At 46.9% G+C, this 17219-nt stretch overlaps 1 protein-coding gene across 2 annotated transcripts in view; it reads left to right on the top strand.

Moving 5' to 3' along the window:
- LOC144945887 (double-stranded RNA-specific adenosine deaminase-like) overlaps window positions 1–15002 on the top strand; it is a 35470-nt gene extending 20468 nt beyond the window's left edge. The window contains exons 13-16 of one of the 2 annotated variants that reach the window (XR_013639725.1): window positions 928–1040; window positions 2945–3072; window positions 4196–4503; window positions 8928–15002. Coding sequence is in view for 1 of the 2 variants with exons in the window: in XM_078874506.1 (XP_078730632.1) it covers window positions 928–1040; window positions 2945–3072; window positions 4196–4436 (482 nt within the window). In the remaining variant the exon portion in view is untranslated. The other variant, XM_078874506.1, reaches the window with a different exon arrangement.
- The last annotated feature ends 2217 nt before the right edge of the window (window positions 15003–17219 follow it).

Genomic DNA, 17219 nt, shown 5'->3' on the forward strand with positions numbered 1-17219 from the left:
AATGACAAATTTTTATTTTACCTGGTCAAGCCCACGGAGCTTTTTTTCAGAGGTGACCTGGCCACACGTGATGCCAGCTCATCGAAGTGGCTGATATCATCACATGTAGGAATTTATAGTAGCAGCCAAATAATCTAAGCGCATGTTTCTAAGAGAATAATCCACATGACTACCACGGAGAAAACATGCAAACTCCATATATACAGGTGTCGTTAGAGTCGGGATTGAACCCACGCCCTCCTGCGTACCAGGCGAGAAAGATAACATCTCCCCACCACTGTATTCGATAAATCAATAGGCAGTTTCGGACTCCTTCAGGGAGAAGTGCGATAGATTTCGCTTTCCAACACAAAAGTCAATTACTGGAATGTTTCATTAGCATTTCAATTGGGTGTTTGAATGGACAATCAAAAGGACACAGCTTTGTCCATGAATGGACACAGCTTCATGCATGGTTCAAGCAGCGCCTGTTCAAATGCCCATTCCAATGCTAATGAGGATGCCAAGGCATCTACCCACATCTGCAGATGTATTTTAAAAATAACGTTTTACCCCGCGGATGATAAATGAACATTTTCCACATCACTCAACATCCACAAACGATTTACGGATAATAGGAAGCTCTTCTGCAATGTGGGATGGAACAATAGGCAGAAAATCATGGATAATAGGGAGAATCGGTGCATGTAAATTAAGAGTCATGATTAACTTACAATATCGCATCTTCGATTAGCACGGTTGGCTACGTATGGTGCGAAAGAAGTTCAACATACGTACATCTGTGCTCGGCATAAGAGTTTAGAATTTGACAGTCGACCGGTTACATCTGGCAGGGTTAAAAAGTACGTCCAATCACCGTTGGACATGCTCGCCAATTCTCATCGGTTGACGGTCACGGATGGGCGGTCGCCGTTGTGTGTCACGCAGGCTACCTGTACAGCCACGGACACCTGGCGCGTGCCGTGTGCTGCCGCATGGAGAAGGAAGCTGCCACCTTCAACAGCGTGGCACCCGCAGGCTTCTCCCTGCACCACCCGCGGGTAACGCGTCACACCCGCCACAGCCCATCCCTCCCGCTGCCCATCCTTCCCGCTGCCCATCCCTCCCACTACCCTGGGCTGCGGATTTGGAGTGACCTGCTACTAATGAATTAAATCTTAATCTATCCCTCTGTTTAAGTTGTTGCTCAAGACCAACCTCATCGCTGTTGCTTATGATTGGCTACTTCCCAGTTACATTCTGTAAACCCTCGCATCATCTTTATCTCATATCTCTCTTGCCATCCTTTTGTTCATCCCTTTACAAAACTTGTGTTCCCCCACCCACTCCTTTAGCGTTGTGGATTTTGATGACACTTGCTTTTTTGTCAGATGTTCGTTGTTTTTACAACGTCCAAATAATTGGGATTTCCCCAACGAGAGAACAAAGGGCACACCCTGGAACGAAAAACAATGCGCACAGGAAGCACCTTTAGCGAGAAAGAAACCCGAGAACAAAAACACGTCAAGATAATTCTCTCTTTATTCCAGAGCTTTGCAGGGGGGGTGGGTAGGTGGATCATGCAGATTTACATTGTGTGCCAAGAGGATCCCAAATGCCCTGGACTGTGACGTGGCCAGGTGCTGACAACACAGTGACCAGTCTGTGTGCAGCTTTGTGTATCAGCTTCCTACCCGCATGCAAAACGCTTCTTTAAAAATGTAATTGGCTCAACATCCCAGCACAAGACTCCTGCAAATAGTTATTGAGATTCAGTGAGACTTGGATATGAACGTAGCGATGATGCCCTTCATTCATCCAGGAAAGTCTCATTGATTCTTAAGACCTTTTCAGGAAGAACGGCAAAACTTAGCACACTCATCACATCACAGACGATATTTCGGGCAATGGCCCTTCTCCCCAGCACACACAGAGAGGCCAGAGTAAAATTCAAGCTGAATCGCCCATTATGTGTTGACAATACACTCAAAGCGCTATACGGATAGACGTCAGAATCCATTGCCGTGCCCGTATAAAGAACATCTCCCTACTCGCACCACTCGAAGTCGTAAAGCGGTGGTTTTCAACCGGGGGTACGCGGCAATGTCCCCGGGGGGTACGTGAGACGATTAATCAATGTGTGAAATTATTTCATACATGAGAGTCATTGGTGAATAACAATGTATGAATCTGCCAATATTAAATAATTACGTTAACATTTTTCTCCATATGGTAACCTAGAATGATGTTAAAGACCGTTCTCAACTCATTGATCGTAATGTGGTTTCCAAGAGTAACGACCAAGCATGAACAAATTATGTCATGCATCCAGATGTTTTATTGAATTTGTTTTTATTCGCTTGCAGTTACTAGCTAGTTAGGATACCTCACAAAATGTACAATAGGTCTAAGTGTTTACGTTCATTATTCATACATTTATTTCTCAGAACCATGTTGGGGTCAGGCAAGGAGGGTACTGGTAGAAACAATATTCAACAAGGGGTTAGAGTGGCCAAACAAAGGTTGGGAACTGCTGGCGTAAAGGACTGCCCAATTGCCAACCAGCCATGCGTGCACAGGGGTTGACTGAGCTAGTCATTCCTCTGGTGGAATAAAGAAGTCAACAGTTGTTTTCTTATGGATTAACTCACCCCCATCATAAAAATGTGCAATTTCCACCACTGGCCTAGAGCTGTGAACATGAGTGTAATGCCGCCCCATGCTTATACGAGTGGGCAACCATGACAACTCGTGGCAACAACGGAATGAACAAATATCACGACGGGATCTAGCAGAAGGTGGTGGAAGTGATGGCAATGGATAATTGCAGCACCAACCGCGTTAGCGGTGGACGGCCTCTTGACTTGCGTGGAATCAACGAGATGGGCACTGTGCGAGACACCTGCATGCATACGACGTGCATGGCTGCACGCGTCTGTGCGTGCGCGCGTGTGTGCACCGGCAGGTGGGGCGGGTGAGCGTGTACGACTCGGCCAGGCAGGTGGGCAAGACGAAGGAGACGAGCGCCAACTGGAGCCTCGGGGACGAGCGGCCGGAAATCCTGGATGGCACCAAGGGCAAGGCTCTGGACCAGTAAGGTGTCGCGTCGTGTGTCGGTCGTCGGTCGTCGGTCGTCATCGTCGGGTCATCCGACCGCCCATCAGGAGCAGAGTTGGGAATCGCGAGACCCACCGACCGAATGCCACCCCTGGCGTCTGTTTCACAGCGGCCGATAAAGATTCCGTGACGTTATTCGAAAGAGAGTAAGCCGTTTGTGTGTGCCAGGATCACGGTCCAAATTGTCAAAATACCGAATTACCTAATTGGGTAAAACTATGTAGGAGCATTTCCCCTTCCTGCAAGACTATGTAAATGTGTTCATAGAGCCTCTCTGATAGCCTTGCGGTATTAGAATGGCACGAACATGGAATGTACCAATTGGATTTATCCCACCGATTGATCTGGTGCTCGATGCATGTGCAGCCGTTTTTCAAATGCACCCCTGAACGAGGACCTTCCCACATCGTTTGAGTCGTGGGGGTTGTTTGGCCATACTTCACCGTGCCCATCAGTGTGGGTTTGTGAAGGTGGGGAGCATAGAATTGCAGTACAGCAATGGATTTTGCTGCACCACCCTCTTGCCTGCCACGTAGCCCCGCAGCCGCCTATGATAACCTATTTGTGGATGGTATTCGCCCATCCAGGCACTAGACAGGCTCAGTTCTGCGTAGCTATTATGTATGTATGTTGAACTTCTTCCGCACCGTACGTACCCAACCGTGCTAATTGGAGGTGCAGGGGAAGTAAAATGGCCCACGGAAGTTGACTTCACAGAGCTACTTCTGTGATCCCTTGAAGTGACCTCTGGTCCACACAATTGAGGGCAGCACTTTCCCACCCATTCTGCACACAAGAGTCATGTCCATCGCATTACAATCAAACTGATATTCTTAATTTTTGAGCCACAATTCTGCCGAATTAAGTGCAGAACGAAATTTAGTGTCACGGTTTTTTGTGCAATCAGTGGTGACAACTCACGACACTTTGAGAACCAGGTTAATCACGGACACCAGCCTGGATTGAAACTCGGGGTCCCAGTCATGCCAGCTCAGCGCTCTGACCTCTACAGTCACCCGATCACCTCCAATGTTGCGGATATTATTTATTTAAAAATGTAATTCGCCGTGAACGTATCGTGGGGACCTACTTTTCCCAGGACCGGCGCGTTGGTGGTGTCCCGCCTATCCAAGCGGGCGCTATCGAAGGCCTTCACCCTCACGTGGCACAAGTTCAATCACCGGGAGCCGCCAGGGGGCGGCAGTTATGCCGAGGCCAAGATTGCTGCGGGCGACTTCCAGATGGCCAAGCAGCGGTTGTGGGAGAGCCTGGAGCGGCTCGGCTACGGAGAGTGGATCCCCAAACCGCAGGAGGAGGAGCAGTTCTCTATTAAGGAGTGACAGCGGAGCTGAAGGTGCCATCATCGTTTATTCCACGCAAGTCAAGAGGCCGTCCACCGCTAACGCGGTTGGTGCTGCCATCATCCATTGCCATCACTTCCACCACCTTCTGCTAGATCCCGTCGTGATTGCACTAAAGACTGGGTAAAAAAAGCTGTTTAAAAGAAGGCGTATGCCAGAAACCACCACTTAATATGTTGTCTCAATATCTGGTCATATTTGTTTATTCCGTTGTGGCCACGAGTTGTAGTGGTTGCCCACTCGTATAAGCATGGGGTGGCATTACACTCTAGCTCTAGGCCAGTGGTGGAAATTGCACATTTTTATGATGGGGGTGAGTTAATCCATAAGAAAACAACTGTTGACTTCTTTATTCCACAATAGAGGAATGACTAGCCCAGTCAACCCCCGATGAGGATTTGAACCAACAACTTTCAGCTTTACGAGCTGCATGCTCTGAAGTATAAATTACTTTTAAATTTCTTTAATTTTAGCTGATGGCGTCGTGATGTTGTCATCGCACAATTGCTTTGGTTTTTCTCATCGAGTGCCTGGAAGGTGAGTGGACAATGATGGTCACTGTGTATCTAATGGTTGCAATAATAGCTGTGGGGCCACGTTCATAAAGGGGCCAGATAAAGTGGTCCAAGATTCCCTGCCTTGGTGTGTGTGTGTGTCAGACATAGCGTGCTTTTTAATTTGAGTGTCATTTTTTTTCTGCACAAGTAAAAGCTTATTAGAGTTAAGCGCTCGATTGCTGCCCACAATGATGTCGGCTGCTATCTCTAGGCCAGGAATGTAACAATTTCACGAGTCGCTTATTTGTCGTTAAAGAATGTGTCGGGAGGTCATTGAGATCGGTTCGACTGCCGTAGTTTCTCACAGTTGCGCTGCATTGTACGGCGTACCATTTTCTACGGTGCCCGACGTTTTGCTCCCATGTTGCTTAGAGCATTGTTAGGAAATGTAATTCTGAAATTCAAACAACAACACGCAGTATAACACGAAAACATCCTGGAAAGCTCTGGGAATCACTATTTACGCTTACAATACATGTGTAGTGGTTTCCACAAAGGCACACACTTTAACTTGGAGGCAACACGTTTATTATAACACCCCAACAGGGTTTTTACATAAACGTAGACTGGTTAACTAGACCACAACGGGGTAACTACATAACCGGGTCAGTCAGTAATACACTGCCTGACCCACGATGGCGAGTTTAAAAACCGAAGCCCTAAGACCGAGGACCGAGGATCAAAGAGACGTAGCACCGACGGGTTGATTCCAGAAGACAGCCGCGATTGCTCTCGGGACTTCCCTTTTATGCTCCCGAGCGTGGCCTCGCCCCGCCTTCGGCCACAACCCTTCTGGTTCTTACCAGAAGGTTCTCGACCGAGCATCACGTGTCCCTCAAGCCACCATTTGGGCCCCCTCGCTACCCTGTCCCGGTCACGTGCCCTCTCGGGTTCACCCAGACTGTCACGTCCTTACTTGCCCTCTCTCTGACTGTCACCAGAACCCTACCCTCCAGGCCCGCTTCTATGCCATCCCCAATCTGGTGCCAGAGCGAGGCCCAAGATGCACCGTTCCACTCTTGTGACAGTAGCTGGCGCTATACGCCATAGTGACTCCATTTACGTCACTACACATGCATTGATTCAGCAGCGTGTGATTTTTTGTCACTGTAGATTTTACATGCAATACAGTGGACAAAAATTTAATTGACTTAGGAATTTAAGAGCAAGCCTTCATTCTTGACGGTTTATCAAATCGTTGAGTGAGGGAAAATATTACATATCTACAATAGGTACTTCTCAAACTATGTCAGTGACGATTAAACACAGAATATAAACATAACTGTTTTCTATTTTTGCATACGAATAACATGCATTTTAGTCATCAGCCTATTGGCTTTCCAATTCAATATTAAGCAGCAGCTTTTGTTGAGGAGCAAAAAACTCGTTTTGGAATTTCTGGGTCTCATCAGCATAGTGAGACTTTGCTAAACAAATCTGTGGCTTTGAAGCGACGAGCAGTTTTAACATTTAGCCGATTACATAGTTTCACCATTTAGAGACTCGGTGATGGACAAAGTGGAATTGAGGCCAAGCACTTATTTAGTACTAGTGGGTGATGTCGCAATAGCATGTGGTCTGGCAGTCTTGTCAGCTCAGTGTCTGGAGACCCATAGTAAAGAGCAAAGTTTGAATATTCTATGGCAAGATTTTGTCGCTGGTTAAACATTCCGGATCGTTTGCCATTTTGGCCATTGTCGTCTCAGAGAAATATCGCATAATTTAGTACTACATTTTAACCTAGAGACGTTAATATGTGTGGAGTGTGTTATGAATAAGCCAATTTCAGGTAAGAGGGTCATATATATACGAGGAGTTTAATTTAAATATGAGGGCTACCACAAAAATAATGCGTTATTATATTTAGTTTAAATGGTGTCTGGTTCAGAAGCAATGCTGTGATGTACCTCTGATTGCCACTGTTGATTACATGCGGTGTGAAAGTAGTTCAACATAAGTAGAGGTGGCAGCACTGAGGCATTAAATTGTTCTATGTCAGCATCCACCAGGAGTCTTCTTTAAAGTCTTACATTTAGAAATTCCTGTCGGGCCCACGAACATGTGCAGAGAGAGTTGTAAGGCGGGCACCAAGTGCCCCCCCCCCCCCCTCATCTAGCTGTTCTAGCCCACCTACCCACAATCCCTCAGCCGAGCAAGATCCAGCGAGGGCTGCAGCCTCCATAGGGACACTACTGACTGGGATACCCCCGGCATCTTAGGATGTCTCTTTCTTTTGTGAGGATGGTTTCTGTGAGTAGCCGTATAAGGTGAGGCCTCTTCATTTTCTTGGGTTGGAAGCTTTGGTACAACTGCTAAATTTAAGAATATAAAGAAGGGCTCTGTAAATGCTCACGGTGAATACAAGAAAAATATTTTTGTTGTTGTCGCAAGTTGCAAATCCTTATTTTGATTGGGCCATTGGGATTAACATGCATCAGAAGCAGGCAGGAAGTCGGCTTGTAACGATGAATGGATTCGTTGGTTGTAATCTATTTTTACACTTACAATACGTCTATTGATTTTTTGTTAATTCAAGAATGGATTACTTCCAATCGCATGCGATGTGCTGTAACAATGCAATCGATCTTCGAGGTTGTGCTGTGGAGTTCTCCAATGTGTTTTCACGTTACCCCGTTTTGTTCGGCACGATATCCCGACGTTTCACTTCACATGCTGGGAACTTTTTTTTACGGAAGTGAATTTTTCGGGAACTGACTTCAGTTCTGCGAAACTTCAGACATCGGTGCCGAGCAACACGCAGAACAACCCACAAACACATAGGAGAGTAATACGTTGTTATATTGAGGCTAATGGAGCAAAGGAAATGGTGCAAAAAAGATGGAACAACCAAGAAATAATTCAGACAAGATGGTAAGAACATGATGAAGTTTTTTTAATCGTATAGGCACCCAGAATCATGACGATCCATAGAATTCCTTGGGTTCATCGTTCCTTGCCAACAAAGCAGTAATTGACTTCTCAACAGCTGAAGATGCTATATCGGATGGAGATTCAGTGTCACGCGGTGCTTTCATTATACAGAGTTGTGGTTTGACTCGAGCGCTGTACATAGATGACATTTATAACAGCCCATTGGCATCAGAAATCTCTTTTTTGGGGGGCAAGGAGAAATTCAGCTCTAGGGAATTTGATAACTGCTCTCTCCAAATTGATATCACTCTTAGAGGTATTTTTTTACAAATATCCCACTGCTACCATTGATGAGAATTTAGTGAGACTACCGAGATGACCATTACAGCATATTTTCACATTCCTATAGGCTACAGTTGCATGCCCTTACCACATAACATTGAATATAAATTCAAATAATCGCTTTCAGAGTTATTCTTGAACAAAATTCATGTTGTAATCAGTGATCTACTGTACTGAGCATCATACATATCAGTACTGCATGCCTATCTGTATATGCATAGGTGAGAGCCTATTAAGATATTATGCATATGTCAAATACGTATAATAATGATGATGATGATATGGGATTTTTTCTAAAACCAACAAACCTGTGTGTACCATTTCAAAAGCGGCAATTTAGCTTATTACGTTTGCAGCACTATGTATATTAAATCATTTACAATTTTTACCCAGGAGGGCCTTACTGAGTCTTTAAAGGCTCCCTTTCAGGAGGGTCGTGTTTGAAACATACACTGGCTAAACAGAACGTTGTGTTACGTGACATGCCACTTTGCGTACACAAACAGATCCTACCAGTTCACCAGTGGGGTTGGTCATTTATATTTAGTCGCTATTCCACGTAAGTAATTTTTTAAATTATATTTTTACATACGTAATAAAATACTTCCACAACGATGCTTGTGCTTCTTTAATTAACGGTAGTACGGCACAGCTCTGCTCCCTCCCCCTCCGGGTGATTTCCCTCTTCTCAACACCGTAGATGAGGCGTCCCTCTCCGAGTTACCCCCACGGCTCACTTCACTCTCCCGGCCTCGCCGCTGACTGACGGCGTGCCGGAAGGAGGGGAGAGCTCCGTTGGAGGATCCGCCACGTGGTCCGTGGCGAGGATGAGCAGCGATGCGGTCCGGAACCCAGGCTTCCCACACCGACCACGAGTCCTCCCCTCCCTGTCCTCTAGCCACGCCCCCTCCCTCTCCTCTAGCCACGCGGGTGGTACGGCGACGTTCTGATTTTCTTAGTGCCCAAAGCATCGCAGATCTCGCTCACGCAACAATTTAGAGGAGAAGTTCCGACCCTGGTCCGTAAGCAGCTGTTTGGGAGCACCCTTATCCATAACATACCCGTTCAAAAACGCGTCGGCAATGGCGGCCGCCGACTGGTCTGGTAGCGGCCAAGCCATCAGCCAGCGAGAAAAATATTCGACACCCACCAAAAGGAATTTGTTCCCTCTAGATGTGACCAGAAAGGGCCCTAAGACATCGAGTGCCACCAAATCGTTGATACGCGGCGGGTGACTTTCTGCTGCGGCGGTTTCCTCTGAGCACAAGCCGTACAAGATTGGATCCATTTGGAGACATCGGCCGTCATTCCCGGCCAATAGTAATCCCGTTGCAATGTCAACAGCGACTTCTGAACTCCAAGGTGTAACAATTTCTCCCCATGCAGCGCATGAACCAACCCGCCAACGATCCAATGTATCCTCCCTCCACATCAAAAGGCCATCGTGAAAAGTCAACCGACCACCTTCGCCAGCAGGGAAAGTCACCTGCGCGCGCCCTGCCCGACGCCGAAGATCCCCTAGAGAGTCGTCAAGCAGTTGCTCGCGCATCCATACGGCGTGAGGAAGCTGCAACACGCTGTCATCCGGCACACCCGTGTAGAGGCTTATAAGCGGCGACAGCAGACATTGCCGTACACGCTTGTAAGGCAAGGGGTACACAACGACTCGTCCCAAACAAACACGGGCAGCGAGGCAGTTGTGGCAGTCGCAATAAAGCATCCGCGTTGGAATGGCGAGAGCCTTTACGGTAAACAACGCTGAAAGAGAATTCCTGCAAAATTTCTAGCCAACGAGAGAGTTGGCCAGCTGGCTGCTCGATTTTCAAGGAGTATTGTAGAGCCGCATAATCGGTGCAGACAACAAACTCCCTGCCATAAAGGTAAGGCCTGTATTTGCAGACGAAATAAACAATGGCCAAAAGTTCCCTCCGGGTAACACAATAACGACGTTCCGCAGGCGAAAGGACACGGCTGCCGTACGCGACCACTTTTTCCACACCATTCTTAATTTGAGACAGGACAGCGCCGATGCCCGTATCGCTAGCGTCGGTGTCAAGGAGAAATGGAAGCGAAGGATCAGGATACCCGAGCGCGGGCACGTTAGTCAGCTGTTCCTGGAGGGCAGAAAACGCAGCCTCTTCCTCCGGACCCTATTTAAACTTCTGATTTTTAGCAGTCAACGCGTGCAATGGTCTAGCGACCGTAGCAAAGTGCGGCACGAATCTACGGTAGTATGACGCAAATCCCACGAAGCTGCGCACATCCCCCAAACCCGTGGGGGCCGGCCAATCGCGGACACAGGCAGTCTTTTCAGGGTCCGTGGTGATGCCCTCAGAACTAACGATATGACCCAAATAGCGTACCGAATTCTGCAGCAAGTGACATTTGGCCAGCTTAAATTTCAAGTTAGCAGAGCGCATTCTATCGAAAACGGAGCGCAATTGCCGCAGATGTTAGTCGAAAGTGCGACTAAACACAATAACGTTGTCCAACTGTAAGCCGGTCAAAACTAGCTCCATTAACCGCTGAAAGGTGGCCGGGGCCGAATTCAAGCCGATCAGAAGGCAGTTGAACTGGAAGAGACCTTGAGGTGTGCTAAATGCAGTTTTGGGTTTTGATGAGTCGTCCAGGGGTAGCTGCCAAAACCCCGAAGACAGATCAAGAGTGGAAAAATACCGTGCGCCGGACAAGGCATTTAGAGAGTCATCCATACGCGGAAGTGGATATGCGTCGGCTACCGAAACTTTATTCAGCTTGCGGAAATCGACGCAAAATCTGAGCCTACCATTTTTTTGGACAAGCACAACGGGCACGCCCCAAGGGCTATTAGACGGGGAAATAATATCGGCGGCCAGCATGTCGTTGACCGCCCGTTGCACGCGTTCCTTCTCCACCGGGCTCAACCAGTGTGAGTTTTGTCGAATAGGGTTGGACGTAACCCATATCAATATTTCATCCCTACTAAAAACGTCCGAAAATTCGCATAATCGGGCACACAATCTACCCCGTTGGTCAGAGGACAAGGACGCATTCTCTCCACACAACACGGCAACCAATCGCTCATCCGGCACATGGCAGGGCTGAGCCGCTCCCACCAACCGCCGTGGCTCAACCTCGTCATGGTCCGAAAACACGGTGGTGGCATGAGCCAACACCGTACCAGCGGGAACTATCACAACGTCCGGCCCCCTGTTGAGTACCTGCAAGAACGGGACCTGCTCGGAGCGAATTATTGTCTGTGCGCCAGAAAGCACCAGACCTCGAGTTGCGGTATTAGACGGGGTCAAAAGGATCCCAGCCTTCGGATCAACACACCCAAATCCCCTTACGATAGCACAATGGCACAAGCATCTGGGAACCCAGCGGAATCTCTACCTTGATATCAACGAGGGCCTGAACTGCAGCGCCCGGTGGCGAACGCAGCAATGGGGACGGCAAAAAAACAATTTGCGACCCGAAGGCATCTCCAAGCAACCCTGATCGACCAGGATCTTAACGGGCATATGTCGAAGGAAATCAGTACCCAACAAACAGGGCACAGATAACAACCTAGAGATCAAAACCGGTCCTGATACGGCAACATCACCAATAACAATGAGGGCATCCAACTGGCCAATGATGCCCATGCTGCCCCCATTAGCCGCAACACAAGCATCAACGATTTCAGTAACGGGAATTGACAACAATTGAAAAATTACATCCGTGTCCACCAAGATGCTCCCTGTATCGAACCGGGTACCATCGAGGATCCCGCAGCCGCCGCCGCGACCACCCAACGCCCAATTTCTTCCATTGTGTGAGCGAATTGGGCCAATTCCGTGTAACCGAACCCGAATGGCCGGAATTAACAATCGAATCTAGCTGTGAGCGAACGGCACCATGACCTGAGATGTATGAGGTTGCAAAATGGGCCGTGTGTCTGATGTGTACCGACTCGCCTGCGGGTTTGGAGGATGAGCCATCAGAGGGGCAGCAGGAGCCGCAGCTGAAGATGGAGAACGAGGACGACTCCGGCATTCCCTCGCGAAGTGACCCAGCCGGCCGCATCGGTAGCAGGTGACGGCCGGCCTTTGTGACCCCCGATCATCACGGGGACGTGGTCCTACGGACCCCCGGCGACGAGCAGCATCACCCCGTTTCCGATCCCATCGATAAGCCGCAGCTGCTAGATCGCCGTCGGGAGACTCGTCCCCAGGCGGAATGCCGACAACCTTGGCCGGTGACCAGTCCTGTGGTTCCCCGTCATGACTAGGGTCACCCGTACACGCCGCCATCTGCGACCACCACTGCAGATTCTCGTGTGCATGAAGGCATTTAGCAGCCCATCGGGACGATTGCATCTCGTGGCTGCACGCAGATAGAACTACTCCCATGTCCCTTGCCAGCGCTAGCATACGGTCCATTACAAGCAGGTCGAGGGCCTCTTGTGTCACAGCGGGGTAGGCAGCCATGGCCAACGCCATCAAAGCACTATGGTAGGCCAGGGGAGTTTCTGAACTACCTCGCTTACGCTGCATAAACTTCCTCCGTGTGTCTGATGGTGGCTCATAGACTTCCGCCATCTCGGCATACGCACTTTGCAACGTTGCTCTCTTTTCTGGAGGAATAGACCTGAAGACCGCCAGAGCGTCGTTATCTAACACGGTCGGTAGAGCGACCAGCGCCTCCTCCTCTTCCGTCCAGTGGACTGATTGGAACGCCGCCTCGAAACGCCAGGTGAAGGCGCTCTAGTCGCCACCAGCCGCAATTAAGTCTTTAACATGAGGAAGTCGATGGCTGCGATCGGCACTGCCCAGTACGGCAGCAGCAGCAGCTGCCGCACCCTCCACAGCACGCGGCCCGTCGGAAATGGCCGGCTCCGAACCCGCCCATCGCTTTACTGTCCAAGATGGCGGCGTCTAGCCGCACGGGCAGGTTTTTTTTCCATCAAATTTCCCTGCCTCTGTCCACCCAAGACAATGAGAAGATCGGCAAGTCGCGTGCAGTGAGATAAAGTGTGGGTACGCCCACCTTTTTTCAATCCATCTGGTCAGTGTAGAAAAGCAGACCAAAATGCCCTCTCGCGTTCGCCCGAGTGGAGTGAACCCCTCCGCCAATGGTGGCCTGAGCAAGCAATTTCAGGGCTGCACCTGAACACTTGGGCAGGTATTTGAGCGGCTGCTCATGTCGCCCCATTGCTTATATTTGCAGGTGCGTCATTCATGGTTGCTGTTGTCCTACCAGCAGCTGTAAGGACCAAGTCATAGTTGTGGAACCACATGGGCTCACTTACTGCTGGGTTGCGTTTTACAGTTTTTTTTTTATTTTATGAATTGTACGTATGTAGAATAGGTATTCTTAGTTTATTTGTGTCCACTTTTAATCGGTTTTTTTGGATTGGCATATGCATTTATAATGTAGGTACTGCAGTGTACGTTTGGTTGTTTGCGTCTCATTTAGCACATGCTGGACAATTTACAAAGTGTGTTTTTTTTCACTATGTTTATGCATGTGTTTGCGGTGTTCCGGATGTGTTGAGAATGTTAAATGTACCGTAGACTCATGCAGGTAATAATTTACATGCTATTTGTTAATCTGCTGCTGGATGAAGGCCTCCCCATGTCAGTCATGGGGTTGTTTGAGTTTACTTCACCATGCCGGTCATTGCGGGTTTATGAAAAGGGAAGCCCAGGACCAGTTCAGATATTACTTGCCACTCGGCTTAGATCAGGCTGGGCATCTGATGCAGTCTCCAACTTCATATTGCAGGGCGATAACCACTGTGGCGGTCACACGATTAACTAAAACGAAACTAATCTACGTAATAATCCCTGGCATAATTATTCTCTTCTATTTCATATTAAACACATTGCAGATGTCATTCTAAAAAAATATTAACCATGTATATGCGTAAGGTCATATTCACATCTCGATATAATGGCCAAAACACATGGCCCTAGTGATTTTCACACTGTTATTGGGCATGGAAATGTTACATTTCTACATTTTCACCATGAAGCTGGGGGTAAAGCAGTGTTCCCCGAACTTGAATGGGGTTATTATACATTGGGTCCTTTAACCAGCTGATAATACATTTTATTTTATATACTCTTGGTTCTTTCTGTAAAGTCACATAGGTAAAGAAATAATCAATAAAAATCACTCCCACTTTAGTATAAATTTTCTTGCTGTGGTGTTCACACCTGATGACGATTGATTGTGTTGCAATCGAAGCGTCGTGATTTAATTTTATTTATTTTTATTTTTAATTTGCATTTATTATTTTCTTTACCTACGATACTTTACCGAAAGAACCATGAGTATGGATCCTTGCAGTCACGAAAACTTCAAATCTAGAATTTAAGATTTAGTTTTTTTTTCCAAAGGTGACCTGGATGGGTGTAGTTGGAGTTAACAATTTTTCTGTGGATATACCCGAAGTATACCATGGGCAACGTTGGGCCAACGTTCGCATGCGGTTAGAACCATTGGACCAACGTTCATGCAACGTTGGCCTAACGTTCCATGTTTACCGGGTTACTTTATGTATATGTCCAAGGATATGTGTAAAATGTGCACAGAGTTGTCTTACACTGATTGCTTTACCATTTTTGAATGAAGATGGCCTAAACTGGAACGGTACAAGTCATGTGTGGTCTATATCATGTGTTCTTAAACTTATGCAGAATTGCACTTGCAATCATCAGTTTGCGTTGACCAATGACTTAGAGCTATGTACAATATTAGATAAGCATGCATTGCGTAACTGATTCTATTTTTAAAATAAAGTGAACACATTACAGTAGTCCTGTCCTATGATTTGTTTTCAATTTTTTGGTGTGAACAGTGTTAGTTGGCTCTGGAAGTTCCACATTCCTATGACAAGTTCCAGTTTAATAATATAATAATATTCTTGGTTCTTTCGGTAAAGTCACTTAGATAGAAAATAAATTAAAAATAAAACATTGAATATAATTAAAGCAAAAAAACCACGACGTTTCGATCGCAACACAAATCGGTCTTCATCATCCGCCTGATGAAGACCGTTTGTGTTGCGATCGAAACGTCGTGGGTTTTTTTGCTTTTATTATTTTCAATTTATTAATTTTAATTTCATTATTTTTATTTTCTATCTACTTGACTTTACCAAAAGAACCAAGAATATGAATTGCTGCGGTCACGAAAGTTTGAAGTCAATAATAGAATAATGTCAACTTAACCTGGAGAGAGCCTCACTGAGTCTTGGACTTTTTCAGCAGGATCCCACATTCTTGCTTTGTTTGACCAATTCCACGAAAGAGCGTTTGGCATGAAGGGAGGAACTGGAGTACCTGAAAACAACCCACACATACCAATGGGTAACACTGAAAGCTTTGCACAGATATATTTAAGAATCCCTCGTTATACACATCTCCTGGCCACCTCACAGCCCCAACTATAATACCTGATATTTCGAGGTAGTTTTCCATCCAAATACTAACAGTGTATATACAATTCAAATAGCATTTTAAATCGGGTATTGAACCCAATATATCTGTGCTGTACGGCTGTCTATCTCCTGACACCTCGCAGACCTCAACATGGAATGCCTACAACACCTGGTATGCACTGGTGGTCACCCTTCCAAGCACTTACCCGGCTCGATCCTCTAGCCTCCAAGATCCAACGAGATTGGGCTCATTCAGGGTGATTTTGGTTGAAGAACGACTTCTAATTCGCTACAAAGTGGTGCAGCTTCAGGTGGATACCAGTTTACACACCCTTGAGATGATGATGTGGTGGTGAAGGAGATACCCCTCCCCTGGTTGTGATTGGAGCTATAGATCTCATCACAGGTGTTTAACAAAGGGCACCCTTGGTTGGAGCGGTAACAATAGTTCACACACTGCACAATGAACCTAACGACCCGAGTTTGATTCCTGGCCACAGCTACCATCAGTGGTGAGTGATATCTGAACCAGAACTGGGGCACCTCCACCTTCAACATTACATAAACTGAATAAATGCCAACTGGGAGCAGAATTTTCTATTTAAAACAGTGATTATACATTGAATAACCTTTGTGATTGGCAATAAGGAGAAGTATGAATATGGTGAACGAAATGGATTGGAACTGAAAAGTTCACAAAAAGCATGGAGAGACTTGCTTGGAATTACATCGAGACAAATACACACACACTGGATAATGATATTGAACCCGTTAAGAAAGAGTAAGTTGGCTCTGGAATTATATGATAGGAATGGCAGTAAAGGAATGGAACGCATACAAGAACAACGTCTTCCGAGGAGATGGAGTTATGAAATCGTGCAGGTGGTAGATGGGTTATTATATCACAAGATTGTGACATGGCAGTGGATTTGAAATGCATTCATCCAGCAGTGGATTGCCCATGGCTGGTGATGATAAGGCAGGCTGGTTTCTTTACACGTCCTTGATGCATGACGATGATGTGGAGAGGCGTTCAACAGTGGATAGAAAACGGTTGATGATGAAGTGAAATACTTAAATGGGGGTTACTTCCTGTTACTACCCAGCAGCAGCATGGCACGCTTCACTGAAAACTCGGTCAGAAACCTCATGGGATAATTGAGTGGCTTTGCTAAGTTTTGGGAAATTAACGAGCAAGAGTTAGAGGGAAGTCATGCAATATGTTTTTGGTTTCTGTTTTTGTACAAACATTTTCATGATTCATAGAATTGGATATACTTTGCTTGGCCCAGGACCCAAGTTACAGGTTTCTCCGGTAATGGATCTTCACGCACTGAAGGGGTGGTGCGGGTTGGTGGTCTCAAAGGGAGGTGATTACCCCCATCACCCTCCCAGTAAACATGCCAACGTTGAGTGGACGTTAGTACGTGGCTGAAATTTTTGGATCAACGTTAGCACAGCTTTGGTCCAACGTTCCATATTTTCTGGGCTTCCCCTTGATACATGGCTGGGTTTGTCTGCCTGCCTTAGTTTGACCGCATGCGTAAGCCAAGGTCTAAATGAAAGTCAAAGTGACTGCTGTCC

Source organism: Lampetra fluviatilis, chromosome 39, assembly GCF_964198595.1.
Source record: "Lampetra fluviatilis chromosome 39, kcLamFluv1.1, whole genome shotgun sequence".
Classification (NCBI taxonomy): Eukaryota; Metazoa; Chordata; class Hyperoartia; order Petromyzontiformes; family Petromyzontidae; genus Lampetra; species Lampetra fluviatilis.